The sequence below is a fragment of the Vipera berus genome (assembly GCF_964194415.1).
Source record: "Vipera berus genome assembly, chromosome: Z".
Classification (NCBI taxonomy): domain Eukaryota; kingdom Metazoa; phylum Chordata; class Lepidosauria; order Squamata; family Viperidae; genus Vipera; species Vipera berus.
The window spans coordinates 51647783-51668118 of NC_138205.1; the positions used below are offsets into that span (position 1 = coordinate 51647783).

General features: G+C 42.0%; 2 protein-coding genes across 3 annotated transcripts in view; both read left to right on the forward strand.

The window, feature by feature from the left end:
* Positions 1–20336, forward strand: part of PSME3 (proteasome activator subunit 3) — a 449122-nt gene that overhangs the window by 52012 nt on the left and 376774 nt on the right. The gene's annotated exons all lie outside the window — the stretch shown is intronic.
* LOC308677248 (amine oxidase [copper-containing] 2-like) overlaps positions 1–20336 on the forward strand; it is a gene marked incomplete at its 5' end in the record, with an annotated part of 40329 nt that overhangs the window by 15358 nt on the left and 4635 nt on the right. The window contains 3 exons of one of the 2 annotated variants that reach the window (XM_081343485.1): positions 8906–10469; positions 15378–15663; positions 19307–19436. In XM_081343485.1, coding sequence (XP_081199611.1) covers positions 8906–10469; positions 15378–15663; positions 19307–19436 — 1980 coding nt within the window. Of the gene's footprint in view, positions 1–8905; positions 10470–15377; positions 15664–19306; positions 19437–20336 lie in introns of those variants that run through there. The other variant, XM_081343486.1, reaches the window with a different exon arrangement.

The window sequence follows — 20336 nt, forward strand, 5'->3', positions numbered from 1 at the left end:
TAGTTGGAGGCACATGGGCAAAGTTCCCATAGATTAACTTGGCCTACTCTTGGGGTCTCCACTTTGGCACACTAGTTTGGGAACTTCAATTCTCACAATTCCCAGCAAGCTGAAAAGCGAGATCATTTGGAGGGGGATTCAAAATTCTCAAAAATGTACTAGTATTGATAGTTTGGCAGTAGAGCTAATAGAATGCCAAGAACTGAAAATCAGTTAATGGTATCTATTCATTTTATTCATTTTTACAGGGACGCGGTGGCTCAGTGGGTTAGGACGCTGAGCTTGTCGATCAGAAGGTCGGCAGTTTGGCGGGTCGAATCCCGAGTGCCGCGTAGCAGAGTGAGCGCCTGTTACTCGTCCCAGCTTCTGCCAACCTAGCAGTTCGAAAGCACGTAAAAAATGCAAGTAGAAAATAGGGACCACTACGGTGGGAAGGTAACAGTGTTCCGTGCGCCTTTGGCGTCTAGTCATGCCGGACACATGACCACGGAGACGTCCTCGGACAAACGCTGGCTCTTCGGCTTTGAAACGGAGATGAGCACCGGCCCCTAGAGTCGGAAACGACTAGCACACATGTGCGGGGGAACCTTTACCTTTACCTACCTTTACCTTTTTATTCATTTTAAGATATAATGCTTAGTACATTTCTGAATAACCAAGTTTTGGTTCTGACCTTTGATGGAGAAAGTTTCTTTGCAGAATTATTCTGTTGGGTTGTGTTTATTCTGGACAGGGAAGAAATTCCATTTTAACATAGATGTGTCCTAAGAGACGAGGTGGATTTAAGAGAAAGTTGTGAAAAAATAGCCTTTACTGTCAATAGTTTTGGAAAATAACAATGAAAAAGAGTTTTCCTATTCTGTACAGAGTTTTCCATTTCTGGTGATTGCCTTTCCCATTAACAAAAGGTCAGTTTTAGGTCACTTCCAGCTGGAATGAATGCTGGATAGTTTAATTAATTGTTGCCCATCTTTCCTAGTCTCAACTAGCTAACCTCCTGAACATAGTGAAATACATGCTAAAAATGCAGATCAACATATACAGTATGTTTCCTATATGAATATTTGTGTTTCATATATGAAAAAATATTTGGATTGAACAGAAGATAATAATGTTTTAATAGAAGAATAAGCAGGGTTTAAAGGTAGATATGCACTTGATTGAGCAGTGATGTTATCCCACCTGGTAGAAAAATATGCCTATGGTCTTAAGTTCCATTGTATACAGCCCTCACAGACATGAAATCAACTTTTGATAACAGGAGAAATTCTATGGAAGAATTTGTTGCCTATCATTATAAACTGAAGACTCATTTTATTAATAATATCTACAGTTAAATTGTTCTGAGAGCTATGCGCAGTGCCCCAGGTTAATGCACTGATTCAATTCCCCTAACCTTAGATGTTTAACAAGAATTTCTCTTTGCTCCATTATTAAATTTTGTTAACAATTTTATTATCTCCTGTTTTAATAACTGGTGCTTTCATTCCCCTAACTTTACTGAGAGGAATATCCCAATCCTCTTTTATGTGGATAAGGTTATCATTTCATCATTATAGCGGAGAGGATTTCTACGTTATTCTGAAGACTGGGAACTATGAACAATCAGTACACAAAACAAAAGTCATAATCATCCTAGTGTTTTTCCTGCAGGTGCAATGTCTATTTTTCTGGTCAACAATCACCATCTTGCACAATCAAATGCGGCATCTGGGTTTAACTGGACATTTTTCATGTCTTGCCATCTTATCTGTGGTCTTCCATGGAGTGCTTGCCATTTATATTAAATTGTTCAGTTCGTAACATAGTTGTTAAGTGAATATGGCTTCCACATTGACTTTGCTTGTCAAAAGGGCCCAAAAGGTGATCACAAGATCCTGAAACACTGCAATTGTCATAAATTTGAGTTAGTTGCCAAGTGTCTGAATTTTGATCCCATGATCATAGGTGTAATGTATAGGTCAAGTACAATAAAAGAACTACAGGAGGCGCTGTTGCTGGACAGCTCTGGTAAGGAGCAGCACTGGCGGGAAAACCACAAAAGAGTATTGGCTGACCGCTAGGAGGGAAACCAAGGTTTGAATCTATTGGTTAGTGCCCACCTGGACAGGTATAAGAGGACCCAGGTAATCCCAGTTCCCCAGTCTTTATTCTACAACCTTGCCATCCAATAAAGGTTATGATTCAGCCATCGCCTATGCGTCTCATTCCTCCGCGATCTAACAGTGGTGACGAAGGTGGGATCCTGTTTCGGTAGCCGCTAGACAACCGCTGAAGTAGCCACGAGCAACTGGTTGACCAAGCGATGACTGCAGAAGCAGCCGCGCACAACCGGTCAACCCAGCGGAATCAGCCACGCACAACCGGTCAACCCTGTGGAAGCAGCCGAGCGCAACCAGTCAACCCAGCGACTGTCGCAGAGGCAACCGCATTCAACTGGTCAACCCAGCGGATGCTCAGAAGCGGCCGAGCACAACTGGTCAACCCAGCGGATGCTCAAAGCAGGATCGGAACCCAGAAGCGGAAAAGTGGAAGGACTGGTCATGATGGCACAAATCGGTCAGATACCTGTGTTCGATATCACGCACCCCGAACGATGGGAGTCGCATGTGGGTCAAGTGCAACTGTTCATGAAAGTGAACCGTATCAGGGACAATGAGTTAAAGGTGGCAGCCCTACTCTGCATAAGTGGTTCAGACGTCTACAACATAACAGTAGGGTTGTGTGCCCCAACGGCCCCAGACGAAGCCGAATACAGCGATCTCTGGGCCAAGTTGGATCGGCGTTTTAATCCAAATATGTCAGCGCTGGCCTGGAGATACCAATTTGAGAAGTGAGATCAGGGGCCTGGTGAGTCAGCCGCTAACTTTATCGCTGGGGTCCAGCAAGCGGCCCGACTGCACCAGTTCGACAACCTGGAAGAGTGTTTAAGGGACAGAATCCTCTTCGGTCTCTGGGATCGAAAGCTGAGACAAAAGTTTTTTGTGAGACACAAGCTGATGCTGCAGGAGCTCCAGGATGAGGTCCTGGCCCACGACATGGCCGAATGACAGGGACAGTCAGAACCCCAAACTAGCAGACCGGGGGGGGAGCCGTACACCAGGCGAACGCGTTCGGGGAAAGCGGCGACACCAACAGCCAGACCGGAGTGGACACAATTCAGACGAAACTGGGCCAGCCACCGGCGCAACGCAACAACCAAAGGGGACAACAGACGGCCGCGACCAACCACGAGAAGAAGTGCTCCGGATGTACATGCTGCAACACCAAGCCAAAATGCGCAGGGTGCAGAGGCAACCACCCCCAGTCTACCTGTAAGTTCCGGACGGCCAAGTGCAGGGCGTGCAGTAAGACCGGCCACATTACAGCCGTCTGTCGCAACCATAACTGCAGCAGCCTGCACGATGTGGATGCAGAAGACCAGCAAACGACAGGTACTGTGGCTCCACAACAAATCACGTCGGTTAACTGTTACGAGGGCCAGCGGGCCATCTGTAGCACGGGGACCCGTCGGCCATTAACTCCAAAAATCAGGCTGGACATGTGGCTCCAGGGCATCCCCTGCAAAATGAAACTTGACTCTGGCTCGGCAGTCTCAGTGATCTCACACAAGACTTTTACCCAGATATGCAGCCAGAGTAAGCAGAGGGCCACCTTGAGGCCATCCAGTCTCACCCTAACAGATTTCCAGCAAACGCCCATCAAAATTAAGGGGGAGGCAACAATTTCAGTGCGGTATGGGGGATTCCAGGGGCAATTGGATGTCCTAGTGGTCGAGGGGCAGAGGACTAGTCTCATAGGGTTAAACTGGTTCAAGGCCCTAGGCAGGGCAGCATATAAGTCCCAATAATAAATAAATAAATAATAAATAATTAGTATCACAGGGATACATACAACCCGGGCCCACAACATCGAATCCGTCTGCAATGCTTTTGCAGATGTATTCAATGAGACACTAGGAAAATACACAGGACTACCAATCATGTTTAAATTAAACCCCAATGTTCCACCCATAAAAATCAAACCCCGGAGGGTACCGTTTGCACTTAAACAAAAAATAGAGAGGGAATTGGACAAACTGGTCACGCAGAGAGTCCTGAAACTGGTCGAGGGAGCCAAGTGGGAGACTCCTATAGTCAACCCACTCAAGGCAAATGGTGAGGTGAGGATCTGCGCTGACTATAAATGTACTATAAATAGAGCATTAAATCAGCATGCTTACCCAGTCCCAATGGTCAGCAGCATCCTCGCGTCGTTGCAGGGCGGCGCCATCTTTGCAAAACTTGATCTCGCGCAAGTGTATCAGCAGCTACCAGTCGACAGGGAAACAGCCAATGCACAGACCATAGTCACCCATAAGGGGGCGTTCTGGGTGGACCGGTTGCAGTTCGGAGTTAGTGTAGCTCCAGGCATCTTCCAGGAGATCATGGAGCGAACGCTCAAGGGCATCCCAGGAGTATGCCCTTACTTCGATGACATCCTTATTGCAGGGAACAATGAGGAGGTACTGACTGAGCGTTTGCAGGCTGTGTTGGAAAGATTCAGGGCTGCAGGTCTCAAACTTAAAAGAGACAAATGCAGCATTGGGGTGACAGAAACTGAGTTCCTGGGATTCAGGATAGATGCTCAGGGCATCCATCCTGCAGCATCTAAGGTGGAGGCAATTAAAGGTGCCCCCACCCCCAAAAGCAAGGCAGAGCTACAAGCCTTCTTAGGTCTGCTCAATTTCTACCATGCATTCCTACCCCATAAGGCATCCATAGCAGAACCCTTACACAGGCTCCGGGATAAAAACACTGCATGGAACTGGACAAGCACCCATGCCAAAAGTTTCCAGGCTTTAAAGGACCTGTTAGTGGGTGATGCCACAATCACTCATTTCATAGAATCTAAGCCCATCTGCATTGCTTGTGATGCATCCCCTTACGGAGTGGGCGCTGTCTTAAGCCATTTAGAAGGTGATGGGAAACAAGTTCCCATTGCCTACTACTCCAGAACATTGTCAGCAGCAGAGCAGAATTATGCCCAGATAGACAAAGAAGCCCTGGTGATAGTTGCTGGAGTGAAGAAGTTCCATGATTACTTGTATGGCAGAGAATTCACCATATTCACTGACCATAAGCCTCTACTAGGTCTTTTTACCACAGATAAACAGACCCCCCAGATTCTGTCACCCAGAATGCTCAGGTGGTCCATTTTCCTGTCTGCATACTCTTGCAAGCTGGTCCATAAACCAGGCAAAGAAATGGGCCACGCTGACGGGTTAAGCAGTTTGCCCTTAGCCAGCACTGAACCCGACCCAGCTCCTGCATCTCAAATACTTGCATTGCAGGATCTCCCTGAGTGCCCCCTCAGTGCAAAGGACATTGCAGCAGCAACACCTGCCGACAAAACACTGAGTAGGGTACAAATGTGGGTGAGCACAGGGTGGCAGGACAAGTCCCCAGGCCCAGAATTTCAAGCATACTTCATCAGGCAACATGAATTGTCTACATACAAGGGGTGTTTGTTATCAGGCTGCCGGGTAATCATCCCTGAGAAGATGAGGGACAAAGTCATACAATCTCTCCACAAAGGGCACCCCAGGGTGGTGAGAATGAAGGCTTTAGCCAGGAGTTACCTGTGGTGGCCAGGTAATAGAGGAACAGATAAGGTAATAGAGGAACAGGTAGCTGGCTGTTATACCTGCCAGAGGTCCCGGCTGGAACAGCCTCATGCACTAGTCCACAAGTGGGAGGACACACACACTCCCTGGTCCCGAGTCCATATTGACTATGCGAGACCATTTCAGCAACAAACATTCTTAGTGTTAGTGGACAGCCATTCGAAGTGGTTGGAGGTGGTACCAGTAAGTAGCATGACCACGGGGAGGACGATCCAAGTGCTCAGGGAACTCTTTGCCACACATGGCCTCCCTGACGTGTTAGTCTCTGATAACGGACCACAATTTACTTCCACGGATTTCCAGGTGTTTATGAGGACCAATGGGATTAGACATGTCACGACAGCCCCGGTCCACCCGTCGTCTAATGGAATGACAGAGTGCATTGGTGCGCACAACCAAAGACACTCTGAAACGCATCATCCAAGGGGACTGGAAGCAAAGATTATCACAATTCTTACTACACCAACACACCACACCCTGCACATCAACAGGAAAGAGCCCAGCAGAACTACGTTGGGGCAGAAGACTCATAACAAAACTAGACAGACTCCACCCTGACAGAGTGGCTGCTGACACAGATCAACCCAAACCCAACCCCCCCAGACATCTTGACATTGGAGAATTGGTCTGGGCAAGGAACTACGGCTCTGGGCACACATGGGTGCCAGGGGAGGTGGTTGAAAAGACAGGGCCACTGTTGTTCATTGTAAGGGTGGAGGGGGGGCATCAGTGGAAAAGACATATAGATCAGGTCAGGAGGAGAGCTCCTGAGAACGTAGCAGGATGCACACACAGGGCGGGCCCAGCGGCGCACTCCAGCCACCCTGATCAACCACACACAGAACCTGACCAACCACACACAGAAGAGTCTGGCGGGGATGCTGACCTGTGGACAATAAGACCAACACAGTCAGGGCATCAACAGGGCCAGGGGAACCGGGTGCCAGAAACAAACGTGGTTCCGGGGTTTCCCCACACACCAAGGCAAACCAGCAATGCAGATAACACCACACAGGACTTGGGGGGAACACTAAGGCGGTCAGGACAGGAGCACAGGCCGCCAGCCTACCTCACGGACTATGTGCAGTCATGAAAGTACAAGTGTAAATAGTTATGTTGGGGGGGGTAAGTTTAAAGTGGATTGGCATTGTTTGTTCTTATGAGGGAAGGGGCGTAATGTATGGGTCAAGTACAGTAAAAGAACTACAGGAGGCGCTGTTGCTGGACAGCTCCGGTAAGGAGCAGCACTGGCGGGAAAACCACAAAAGACTATTGGCTGACCGCTAGGCAGGAAACCAAGGTTTGAATCTATTGGTCAGTGCCCACCTGGACAGGTATAAGAGGACCCAGGTAACCCCAGTTCCCTAGTCTTTGTTCTACAACCTTGCCATCCAATAAAGGTTATGATTCAGCCATTGCCTACGCGTCTCATTCCTCCACGATCTAACAATAGGGATACTGTAAAGGTCATAAGCGTAGAAAACGATCATAAGTCACTTTTTTCAGTGACGTTGTAACTTTGGATGGTCATTAAATGAACTGTTGTAAGTCCAGGACTACCTGTAATGACAGACCTCCTGGAACATAAATGATTGTTTACAATTGCATTTCTAGTCCTCAGCAGTGTTTACAGGGGTTAAGCCTCTTCCCTATGCCTTTCACAGAGAGATGCTTCCTGACAGCCTTGTTTACATAAAGATAGTATGCTTTTATCTTCCATGGAAAATGTATTGCATTGCAGTGAAAATCAGAGTTTCCTGAAGTTCATGTTCCATTCTATAGGGAAATCACAAACATTCCAAGAACATAGTTATTTTAAGCACATAGTTATTTGTCCTAGAGCTCACTGATACAGTATGTCATGACTGTTCTTGCTGCCAGGACAAAGAACTGATGAAAGTTATGCTGTCTTTGGCAAACAATGGAATAAATCTGTTTGGTCATTTGTTTGTTCTCTACACTTCCAAAACTGATTCCTGTATCTGGTTAACATATGTTTTTATTCAACCTGAATATCCTAAATCCCTACATTATTATAGTATGCATTTTATTGTTAGAATCTTCCTTTCCACCATGCCAATATGCTGAGATAGTCTCAGATCCCTATTTCACAAAAACTCCCAGTTGCCCCCATAGAAGAAACCTGATTTAACAGCATAGCAGTCTTAGTGGTCTGTCTCCACTTTTGTAAACTATGCACCAGTACCAGTCCGTGGCATGCCAGAAACCGGTCCACACAAACATGCATCCGTGAGATGTAGGTAGGCAGCACACAAAACCACACCTCTCCGGTCCACGGAAAAACCTCTCTTCACAGAACTGGTCCCTTGTGCCTCAAAGGTTGGGGATCTCTTGTGTAATGGGTAGTTTTTCTTCACATATTCTGAATTTGATTAACTTCTGATTTATCTATTGCTTGCTTATGATGATTTTAAGGCGGTTTCTTCATTAATGACTTACAGAATCTTCAGAGCACCACTTTAAAGTAATATAAAGCCCATCCTCATTAATGTAATGTTGACATAGCCATTGATGAAAGACTACAAAACACAATAAGTTGATAGTACTAGTGACCTAAATAATTTATTTCCAGCACAGGCTGCAGTTTCTCAAGCTGCAGCACTTGCAGTTCTCCCAGACATTGCATTGGTGGGGTTTTCCTCTAACTTTCTGCAATCAGATAAACAAACTCTGAAAATAACTCCAAACTCTACTATTGTGGCCAATCAGCTGTTCTTTGCAACTGTAGTTCAACTGATCTTCCAATTTACTTCTATGCACATTTGAGATTTAAGTGACATTTTGTACAAATAGCAGTTGTACTATGTACTTAACAGAGAAACATTACTCTATTAAGAGTAATATGAAGCCTATTCATTTGTTTGTGGAATAATAAAAATGCGTAAAAGAGCAATGTAGCAATAAGTTCAGGAATCTTTTCAAAATGAGGTAATCTGTTATTTCCATTTTAGTATTTAGTTCCTTTTTGTGATCCATAGTCTTTTAGTACATGCATTGTCCATTTTTGGCACAGTGAAAGATTAAAACTGTCATGAAAGGGCGTTTACTTTTAAATCGAAGCCATGAATTCTAAGCTTCCACTTTTTGGACCCAATCCAGTGAGGTCCCATTTCCTGCAGAAAATAGATAAAGTCTCTTGCCATCTAACAGCCGTTGAATTGTCTTTGGGACTGCCTTATTTAAATAGCTGGTGAGTCTTCAAGCCATATCTTTGCAGCAATGAACCCAAAAGCTCTCCTTGTTCTTCTTGTACTTGCTTTGGTTACAATTTTTGCCTTGGTGTGTGTGTTGGTGACCAGAAGGGAGAAGTCTAGTCATTGTGATGCTAAGTCATCTATTTCCTTGGATGAAAATCAGAAGAACAAGAATATGATATTTGCTGCCTTGTCAGCAGAAGAGATGGTACAGGTGGTGAAATATCTGCAACAAAGTTTGCCCTTGGTAGATGTTTCTCATGCTCTGTTTTCTAATAATTTTATTTATTATGTTGATGTCAATCTCCCCCGAAAGGAAGAGGTGCTGAAATTCCTTGATCGTGATGGACCACGCCCTCCTCGACAAGCATTGGCTGTGGTGTACTTTGGAAATCAACCAGAACCAAATATCACTGAGTATGTTGTAGGGCCACTTCCAGTGCCCACATATCATTGGGATGTGACAGTACAAAAGTATGGAAAGAAATTATCCTATCATGGCAGAACTCTAATACTCAGTGAGTTTGGGGATATTGAGACATTCCTAATGGAGAAAAAATTTCTAGAGGCACCCACTTTTATGACTGAAGTATTTGGACATAATGGAAGCAATTTTGAAGGTGTCCTCGCAATACCTGGGGGGTTTCAGTCTGGAGATCGCTGTTCCTGGGTTACCTTGTTTCAGAATGTAAGTGGCTTTTTCTTGCATCCATTGGGACTAGAGGTGCTTGTTGACCACAGCAGCCTGGATATCTCTCACTGGAAAGTTCCAAAAGTATTTTATAATGGCCAATATTTTAACAGTTTGGCAGAACTGGAAAAAGAATTCAAAGCAAAGCGGGTGATTATAAAAAAAGTTAAGCCAGTCTCTTCTGATGGGGGCTTTTCTTCACTTCATCCAAGGACACCCCCTCTAAGACCTGGATCCTTCTATCATGAGTCCTTTGAGCCACACTATAATGTGAGAAACAACCAAGTAACTACCCCAAACTGGAGTTTTGCCTTTCGGATGGACGTACATAGGGGACTCCATCTCTATGATATCCGATTTAAGGATCAAAGAATTGTATACGAACTCAGTGTGCAGGATGCCATTTCTATCTATGGCTCCAATAGTCCTAGTGGAATGTTAACCCGATATATGGATGCAAGTTTTGGAATGGGAAGATTTGCATATTCATTAGTTCGTGGAGTTGATTGCCCTTATTCTGCCACTTACCTTGATGCTGTTTATTTAATTGAAAACCTCCAACCAGAGGTACACAAGAACTCAATTTGTGTCTTTGAGCAGAGTGCAGGGAACCCTTTCCGGCGTCATTTTTCCAATTTTCAGTCTGTCTATTACGGGGGACTGGCGAGCTCTGCACTAGTTATACGTTTTATAGTTACCATTGGTAACTATGACTATGTCTGGAATTTTATTTTTCATCCAAATGGTGCCATTGAAAGCAAAGTCCAAGCAACTGGATACATAATCTCATCTTTCCTTCATAATGATGGGCTGGATTATGGTAATAGAGTTGCAGATCACACACTTGGTACAGTCCATACTCATGTCATCAACTACAAAGTTGATTTAGATGTTGGAGGTAAGTCCTTGAAAGTCTTAAATAGTTTTGATTGTTCCAGTTTTGCACTATTTTCTGCTATTGTTGACAACTCTTTTCCCCACTGCTTACTTTTATTGTTCTTTATCTAAATCTGGGTTTCTTATGGAGAAACCATAAGGTTAGTAGCATTAGAGGCCAGAATAGAAAATGATGATTGCCCACCTTGGTCAGATAGTCAATATTGATGAGCTGCAGAATTATTTAATATGTTAATATTTTCTAGTGAATCTCTTATACCTACTGTACAAAGCTTGTGACTCAAGTTCCAGAGCAAAGTATCTCTGCACCTGCACCTGAAGAGGGCACCATTTGAACATTGAGAATGTTTTCCTCTCTCTCTCTCTCTCTCTCTCTCTCTCTCCCCCATATTCTTATCTTCTTGGGTTCCAGTTTCTTATCTTGCACTGTTCAGTGGCTACAAGAATAGGAATGTCAATGATAAGCAATCATTTACAATTTGCTAGGTTCAGCTTTTTAAAGTCCTCAGGGTAAGAGCAGTTAGGATTAGATAACAAGTTACAGGATTTTCTCAGTTTGAGTTTGTATAGTATACATACTCAATTTCATATGACCTTTGTTGCATCAGTCCTTGATTTAATGTATTTTGGTGTTTACTCATATTCCAATATACTGTATGTAACTACTTAACATTTTATAACCCTATAAGCATACCTACCATTCTCATGGCTGTAAAGGCGTAGAGAGGCAATTCTTTTTGTGCCTTCAGCTACCCTTAAAAAACCCCACCACTCTTATAAAACACAGATATTTTCCACGATTTATGCCAGCAATCCAGATCACTATTAGTCTTGCCATAATTGTTCCGCAGGGAGTGATTTGGGAATATAAGAACCCTGCTGGTCCAGTTCAAGGTTTATCTAGTCTAACATCTGGTAAAACTTTGACACTTATGCAATAAGAGTTCCTTTCTCCCCGGTTTCACAACTTGCATATAGAAAGACTAATTTTCTTTAATATTATAATTTTATAGTATCAGAGCAATAGATTATAGCACCACTATAACTACTTTTGAAAGTTAATTGTTTTACTGCATTATGAAATAAGAATAGAATTTGGATATATTAAACTAAAATACTGAAATACATTGTAGAAAATAACTGAATACTGTGATATTTATACAGAAACTGGAAAATGTTAACACAGTAATGATTAAATTGAACCTTTAAAGAGGAGAAAACAAGTTTATTTCAAGATTGAACACTATTTGTAGAATATCAGTCAACAAAAACTGACATTAACAAAAAAAATGCAAAATGTATTGAATTCTTGCAAAATGTGGAAAAGATTTGATTTAGCTTAGTGCATAGCACAACTTTTGTTCTATATTATAATATAGCATAATAATGCTATATTCTACTATTATGGTAACTTTCTCTGATCTTATAGCTTAGTAAGGCTATAAATGGTTATCAGTGATAATAGTAATATATAGCCATTATCTCTGGTAACCATTTACGGCCTTGTTTTATATAAGCCTATAACCCCCTTTTAAAACCACCCAGGTTTGTTATTATCACTGTATTTTTGGATACTTTCCACAGTTTGCCTGTTTGCATTGTGAGCATTAGTTTGCAGAGAAAAGAAATATAAATGTGGACATGCTTATGCTTTCATGATTTTCGAGGCATCAGAAATGGTGTAATGAGAATTAGTAATGTAAATATATAGTACAGCTATGCAATGAATAACCATTAAATTGTTTTTATTCTGATTTGTTCTTTTAGTGCTCCTTTGATTAAACTGTCAAAATATATACTCAGCTGCAGTTTTGTACTTAAATACAGATAGTCCTCAACTTACAACCATGTTTAATGACTGTTCAAAGTTACAATGGCACTGAAAAAAGTGACGTATGATTCTTTTTCACATTTACGACCATTGCATCCTCCCTGTGGTCATATGATCAGAATTTGGACACTTGGCAACTAGCATGTATTTATGACCATTGCAGTGTCCTGGGATCATGTAATCACTTTTTGCAACCTCCTGACAAGCAAAGTTAATGGAGAAGCCAGATTCACTTAACAAGCATGTTACTAATTTAACAACTGTAGTGATTCACTTAACAAAAGTGGCAAGATAAGTCATAAAATGGGGTGAAATTCACTTAACAACTGTCTTGCATAGCAATAGAATTTCTGGGCTCAGTTGTGATTGTAAATTGAGAACTACCTATATACACAGATTAAATATATGTCTTATGGCTATATTCCATAATCCAGCATCCAAACTGTGTTGGATCTCTGAGTTTAGTATAAATAAATAAATAAATAAAATAGACTGCATAAGGTTCAAACCTGCCCAAATCAAGTGGCATGTACATTTAATAAATAGGTAAATAAGTAAATAAAATCTCACCTGTAAATTTCAGTAACACTAATTTGGCCTTTGTTGCCTATGATGGTACAGATAGCTCAAGCAAATATGCACCTGTTCAAAGTTATGATTCTGAATAGTGGGATTTATGACTGGTTATTATAACTATGACTGGCACAGCACCCCAACAGTTATGTGATTACAATTTGGGCCCTTGATGCAACATTTCATACTCATGGAATCACCATTGGTGATTTTCACTGTAGGCTTCCAACAAATCAATGGGGATGCTGGCAAGAGATCACAAATGGCAATAGTGTCACATCACACTTAATGACCGCACAGGATTTGCTTAATGATGGCAACTGGAAGTGCTGGAATTCCCACTATAATTGGCAAAGTCACATGATGGTACCCTTTACAACTACATTAGTTGGTGATAGAATAGCCAGTCCCAATTACAATTATTAATCTATGACTGCCTGTACTTATTAACCCTGAGTTTCTACTTTTTTGTAACTGAATCCATATATTTATACATCTCTTCTTCTTCTTTAGTGACTGAAATTTATTGCAGTGATTTAATCTTTAAGGAATTGGTTGCTGCAGTTTCATTTCTCTCCAACAGTGTTCTATGACTCACTGCTTCCCCATTTTTCCCCCTCATAGGAATGAGAGATTGCTTAAATAAACTATCTCTTCCTGAGCCATTTTTCTCCACAAAGTGTTAACTGCAGTTTGACAAGCTCAAATGTGTGACCTTAAATCAGTTGATTTGATCCCTCCAGACAGCTCACACTGCCTGAAACTGACCAGACCTTCATCAGTCTCACTCTGGATTTTTTGTTGTCAAGTACCCAAAATTTAGTCCTAAATGCATGCATTGGGTGGAAAATGAATTTTAATTATCATTTATTACAGTCTTATTTGCAAATGGGCAATAATCAAGGTAGTTGCAAACTGAGGATTAGCTGTAATGATTTTGATAAAGCCTATAATGAGAAGATTTCTTTGTCCCTGGAAAGTGTCTACAAGTAACAGCTCAAGACTCAGGGTTCTTCCACAAAGCCACATTAAAGTTCTGTTTGCTGTAGTAGTCCTTAAACCAGGAGCAAAGCATATTGGCATTAATTGTGCTCCTATTGTTAATTTGTATTCTACCAACAGAGACTGGCCAGTGGTACTGTTTTTACTTACATAATATGTCAATTCCAGGAAAATAATCAGGGTACTTCCTGGGCATCATTTCTTTTCCTACCAAACTCACCTGTTGCAGGTGCAACCACTAACAAATGCTTTCCTTTTTGTCCAAAGTGGAGTGGTGCTGGATGACTTTAGGTGAGGTTAGCCTCATTGAAGGGGTATAGTCACATGAAGCTGCCTAAGCAAGAGATGCTTGGTGCACTTCCTTATCTGTATCTGTATCATGTTAATAGGTTTAGTTTTCTGAAACAGCAGTAAACTATATTCAAAAATAGCCTGATAGGTTAGAGATGTGAAGAAAAGTTGTAAGTGAAGCACAAAAGAAGAAACAGATAATTATCAAGATTTTCCCTTGCTTTATCAAACTGAAAAGGTTGTAAAAGCAAGGATTAGTCATAACTGGAAATAGTTATTATATGAAGCAGTTGCTAAATGAGAACTATTTGTATTTCAAAGAATGGAAGGAAGTGTTAGCAGCAAATGAGAAAAGAATCCAACTCTGGCAATATTCAAATATAGTTAATAGCCATGGAGAACACTATTTGACCTGCCCATAAATAACAGCATTTGTCCCCACAGCACAAAATGCCACCAAAGTTGGAGTACAGTAAATACATGGCATTACTCCCCCATCAAGACAGTGTAAATAACCATGGTATATCACATAAGCAGTCATAGGAACTGCAGCTTCGTAAAATAGGATGGGTGTTAGGAGTGGTTAGTTCTAAGGCTTACTGTATGTTCAAGTTTCCCAAGGTAATAAAAAGTTATTGAAACACTAAACCCTAAAAGAAAACCACCATGGCCATATAAAACCCTAGATGGCAACACACACACACACACACACACACACACACACACACACAGAGAGAGAGAGAGAGAGAGAGAGAGAGAGAGAGAGAGAGAGAGAGAGAGAGAGAGAGAGAGAGAGCATCCAAATAGTGACATGCAGCTTTCAAAAGAGCACTAAGCTGATGCCTCTGTGGAGTTCAGGTGTCTCCTCATTCTGCAGCCCAAGGCAAAATTGGAGGGAACCCAGCAACTGGAGGAAAGAAGTCATGTCTACAGCAGTTTAAAGTACTGTGCTGAATAGAAACTGGACACATCATAATTCCTCAGCACCTCACTTCCTAAATTATCAATGAAGTATGCCAGATTATATCCACAGGGGGAAAAAAGAGTTAGAGTAAAGAGGAAACTGTCTCAACTACGGATGGAGATGGGCTGAAGGAAACATCATGAGAACAAGGCAGAAGCAATTGGTTGTATTGTGATTTGGGGGTAAATGAGGGGGGAAAAACACCATCTCACCCTCTTGCTTTCTTCCCCTTCCCCTTTTCTTCCTAGGTGAAAAAAATTCCTTGGTTACCAATGATATGACTTTTGAGACAGTAAAGGCTCCCTGGAATCCAGACCATGAGATTCGGAGAATGAAACTGGTAAAAAAGGTCTTGGATACTGAAGATCAGGCTGCTTTCCGCCATAACGATAAGATGCCAAGATACATATATTTTGCAGCAAACAGCACCAACAAGTGGGGCCATAAGCGTGGCTACCTAATCCAGACCATTAGCTTTGCTGGAGATCATCTCCCAGAGGCAGATCCAATGGAGAGAGCTATCAGTTGGGGCAGGTAAGCAGTCCTTTTCTAAGCACCCATGTCCAAGGCTTTTGCTTATTTATTAATTTACTTGCTTGCTTTGAAATGGGGCTTTCCTGTTCAAAATTAGCACTCCAGATAAGTTACAGTTTAAAAACGATAGACACATAAGCAGAGAGGGGGAAAAAAAGATTAAAACAGATAACTAAAATATAAATTATGGAAGCATTAACTGCTAACTCTTTTTACCACTTTTCTCTCAAGGCAGAGAGATCTGGAACCCAATGCAACTCCAAAGTATATTCTAGAATCTAAGAAAAAGGGAAAAAAAAGTCCTCTCTGTATACCTGGTAAATAAGCCTTTGAGAGCAGGCTCTTCAGAAGAGGGTTTCTTTGAATTTGACATAAAACAATAATCACAACATTGTCATTGTTCCCTTTTTAGGGAAAATTACCGAGAAGATGTGCTACATAGCAGCAACAAAGTATTCTAGAGGATGATCATTTAGTTCCTTTCATGCAGAATTCAAGCCTAGGGTAGGAATGGTATAAGTTGCTCTAGTGCAGTGTTGTTCCAACTTGGCAAGTTTAAAGTAGATATAATTTACTTGGACTTCAGTAAGGCATTTGATAAAGTAGATCACAACCTACTACTTGATAAGATAGAAAAATGTGGGTTAGACAGCATCACCACCAGATGGATTCGTAGCTGGCTGACCGGCCGTACTCAGCGTGTGGTCCTCAATGGAACTGCATCTACATGGAAGGAAGTGTGTAGTGGGGTGCCCCAGGGCACTGTTGTGGGCCCAGTGCTCTTCAACATCTTCATCTACGATTTGGACGAGGGGATAGATGGGGAACTCATCAAATTTGCAGATGACATCAAGCTGGCAGGAATAGCCAACACTCCAGAAGATAGGCTTAAGATACAGGAGGATCTGGACAGACTTGAACACTGGGCACTATCTAACAAAATGAAATTCAATTGTGAAAAATGTAAGGTTCTACATTTAGGCAGGAAAAATCAAATGCACAGGTATAGTATAGGTGGTACCTTGCTCGATAGTAGTAACTGTGAGAGAGATTTCGGAGTCCTAGTGGACAATCACTTCAATATGAGCCAGCAGTGTGCTGCAGCTGCCAAAAAAGCCAACACAGTGCTAGGCTGCATTAACAGAGGGATAGAATCAAGATCACGTGAACAGCTGCTAGAATTGGGCATGTCTAATTTAATGAAGAGAAGTACTAGGGGTGACATGATAGCAATGTTCCAATATCTCAGGGGCTGCCACAAAGAAGAGGGAGTCAAGCTATTCTCCAAAGCACCTGAAAGCAGGACAAGAAGCAATGGATGGAAACTAGTCAAGGAGAGAAGTAACCTAGAACTAAGGAGAAACTTCCTGACAGTTAGAACAATTAATCAGTGGAACAACCTGCCTCCAGAAGCTGTGAATGCTCCAACACTGGAAGTTTTTAAGAAGAGACTGGACAGCCATTTGTCTGAAATGGTATAGGGTTTCCTGCCTTAGCAGGGGGTTGGACTAGATGACCTCCAAGGTCCCTTCCAACTTATTATTATTATTATTATAAAATGTGTGCAATTCCAGAATTCCCCAGCATTCTTTTATAAAGCTGCCAAGAGAGAGCAGGTCCATAGGTTCTGTGGGAGTTAATGTCACTGGGTTGTTGGGTTGGTGCCAATAGTTTCTTATTTTTATTGTTTTATTATTATGAAGTCATAATTGTTCAGATATAATCTATATTTATCTATATTTATTGCTTTAATAGCTTATTATAAACCATCAGAGTTGAGAGAGTTGACAGAATAAGTAATGAATTGAAGTGCTTGCAATGTCTTAATAGAAAAAGAAATGTTGGGCATATACATTAATTAAATAATAGTATCTAGGGTATTTGTATCTTGGCAACGTGAAGATGGATGGATTTCAACTGTGGGAACTGAAGCCCACCCATCTTCAAGTTGCCATGCTTGAAACACGCTGTCCTATAATCCTTTGTGAAATGGAAAACCATTTGCCAGTGTGTGAGTTGTTTTTTTTTCTTTCATATCTTTGTTGTGCTTCTGTCTTCAACTTAATCTTAAATTGTTGGACTGAATCCATTTTTTTGTATTTTATTCAGTGTTTTATGGACTGACACATTTCTTTTATGTTGGCATTAGGATAATTTTGTCACAGTTTTCATTACAGGTAGTCCTCAGCTTACAACACAAATGGAACTGGAATTTTGGTTGCTAAGTGATGTGGTCAGTGAGTGAATCACATGTGACTGGACTCAATTTTACCATCGTTTTTACCACGATTATTAAGTGAATCATTCCATCATTAAGTGAATCACAGGATCATTTAGCAAATCATGCAGTCTTTAAACAAACCTGATTTCCCCCATTGATGTTGATTGTTGGAAGCCAGCTAGGAAAGTTGCAAATTGCAATCATGTGACCGAAGAAATAGCACAACAATTATAACTTTGAGGATGGGTCTGTTCTGTACCAGCCTGCTACCGGCCCTGCAGAAAAGGCAACCCCTTTATAAACGGCAAGAGGCTGGAATGACGTCTGCCAAATTTATTACTACAAAAAACAAACAAGACACGAACCAAGATACAGGAGCTTTGAAACACTATCTGAGCGGTTGCTTTCAGCAAACCAGCCCTCCCCACACATTCCCTTTATAAAGAGTTCAGGGCGTGGCCTCTCTCTGCCTCCTTCCGAGAAGCCCCACAGCCTTCCTCTGTTTACTCCTACTTGACTGCCTCCTGCGTCGGGCGTCCTTGAACAGGGCCAGCTGTGGGTCATCTTCATCCACACTGTCAGGCTCACACAGCTGGGTCTCCATGGTGACCAAGTGGGAGGGGCCTGCCTGAGGGCTATCATCAGCAAGATCTTCAACCCCCTCAGCAAGGTCTTCAACACCCCCCTCCTCCTCTGAATCATCCGACCCAACTGCCGAACCCACAGGCTGACCCTGAATCACAACAGGGTCATAAGTCATTGTAACGTTGAACTGTCATTAAACAAAAGGGCGTAAATCAACTATGACCTGCACAATACTTTTAGTAATGCACTTATTGCTATACAGGCCGCTCAACTTATGACCATAATTAGGGCTAGCTTTTTTGTCACTAAGCAATGCAGTCATTAAGTGAGTCATGTCCAATTTTACAACCTTTTTGTCACAGATGTTAAGTGAGTCATAAAGTCATTAACAGCTTCTCCTGTTGACTTTGCTAGTCAGAAGACCCCTGGGAAGATTGTAAATGGCAGTCATGTGACTCTGATGTGCTGCAACCATTAAAATGCATGACAGCTGCCAGGTGCCTGAACTTTGATAATTTGATTGGAGTGTATGTGTGCTGCAATAGTTATAAATGTAAGGACTGGCTATAAATCATATTTTCAAGCAGCCATATAATTTTGAATGGTCATTAAATGAATGGTCATAAGTCAAGGACTATCTGTACATATATTACATTGTGAGCAACTGTGGAAAGAAATATATTCAGATAAGCTTTGCCAATTTTTGTAGAGTATCCATAGGGTTTGGAGCTACTATTACCTATAAGCAATAAGGAAACTTATTGCATGCCTATGAAAGTGATAAAATCATCCAGCTCAACAATTCTTTGTTTCTTTTGTTGCAATTCTGCTTCTTAGGTACAAGCTGGCTGTCACCAAGCGAAAGGAAGAAGAACCTTGCAGTACCAGCATCTATAATCAGAATGACCCATGGACACCTACTGTTGCCTTTGCAGACTTTATAGATAATGAGACCATTGTTGATGAGGTGAGTTGTCAGATCCTGAAGAAACAGACCAAAGAAAAGAGGAGTTGCTCTCTAATTATAAGAAAGAACATCTCTACAGAAAAAGAGCACAACAATGATGAAAACTGTCTTGAATGCATTTGGGTCAATATAAAAGGGAGAAAAATGACATTGCCATAGGTGTATACTATAGGCTACCCAACCAGAGGAAATAACAACTAGAAGGCAAACAAAAAGCCAACATGGGTTTGTCAAAAACAGATGATGCCAGAGAAATCTTATTGCATTCACCCCCAGATGGATTCATAGCTGGCTGACTGGCTGTACTCAGCATGTAGTCCTCAATGGAACTGGATCTACATGGAGGGAAGTGTGTAGTGGGGTGCCCCAGGGCTCTGTTCTGGGCCCAGTGCTCTTCCAAAATCTTCATCAATGATTTGGCCAAGGGGATAGATGGGAAACTCATCAAATTTGCAGATGACACCAAGCTGGCAGGAACAGTCAATACTCCAGAAAATAGGCCTAAGATACAGGAGGATCTGGGTAGACTCAAACACTGGGCACTATCTAACAAAACGAAATTCAGTGGTGAAAAAAGCAAGGTTTTGCATTTAGGCAAGAAAACCAAATGTACAGGTATAGTATAGGTGGTACCTTGCTCAATAGTAGTAACTGTGAGAGACATATTGCAGTGCTAGTGGACAATCACTTAAATATGAACCAGCAGTGTGCTGCAGCTGCTAAAAAAGCCAACATAGTGCTAGGCTGCATTAACAGAGGGATAGAATCAAGATCATGTGAAGTATTAATACCACTTTACAATGCCTTGGTAAGGCCACCCTTGGAATACTGCATCCAGTTTTGGTCACCACAATGTAAAAAAGATGTTGAGGCTCTAGAAAGAGCACAGAGAAGAGCAAC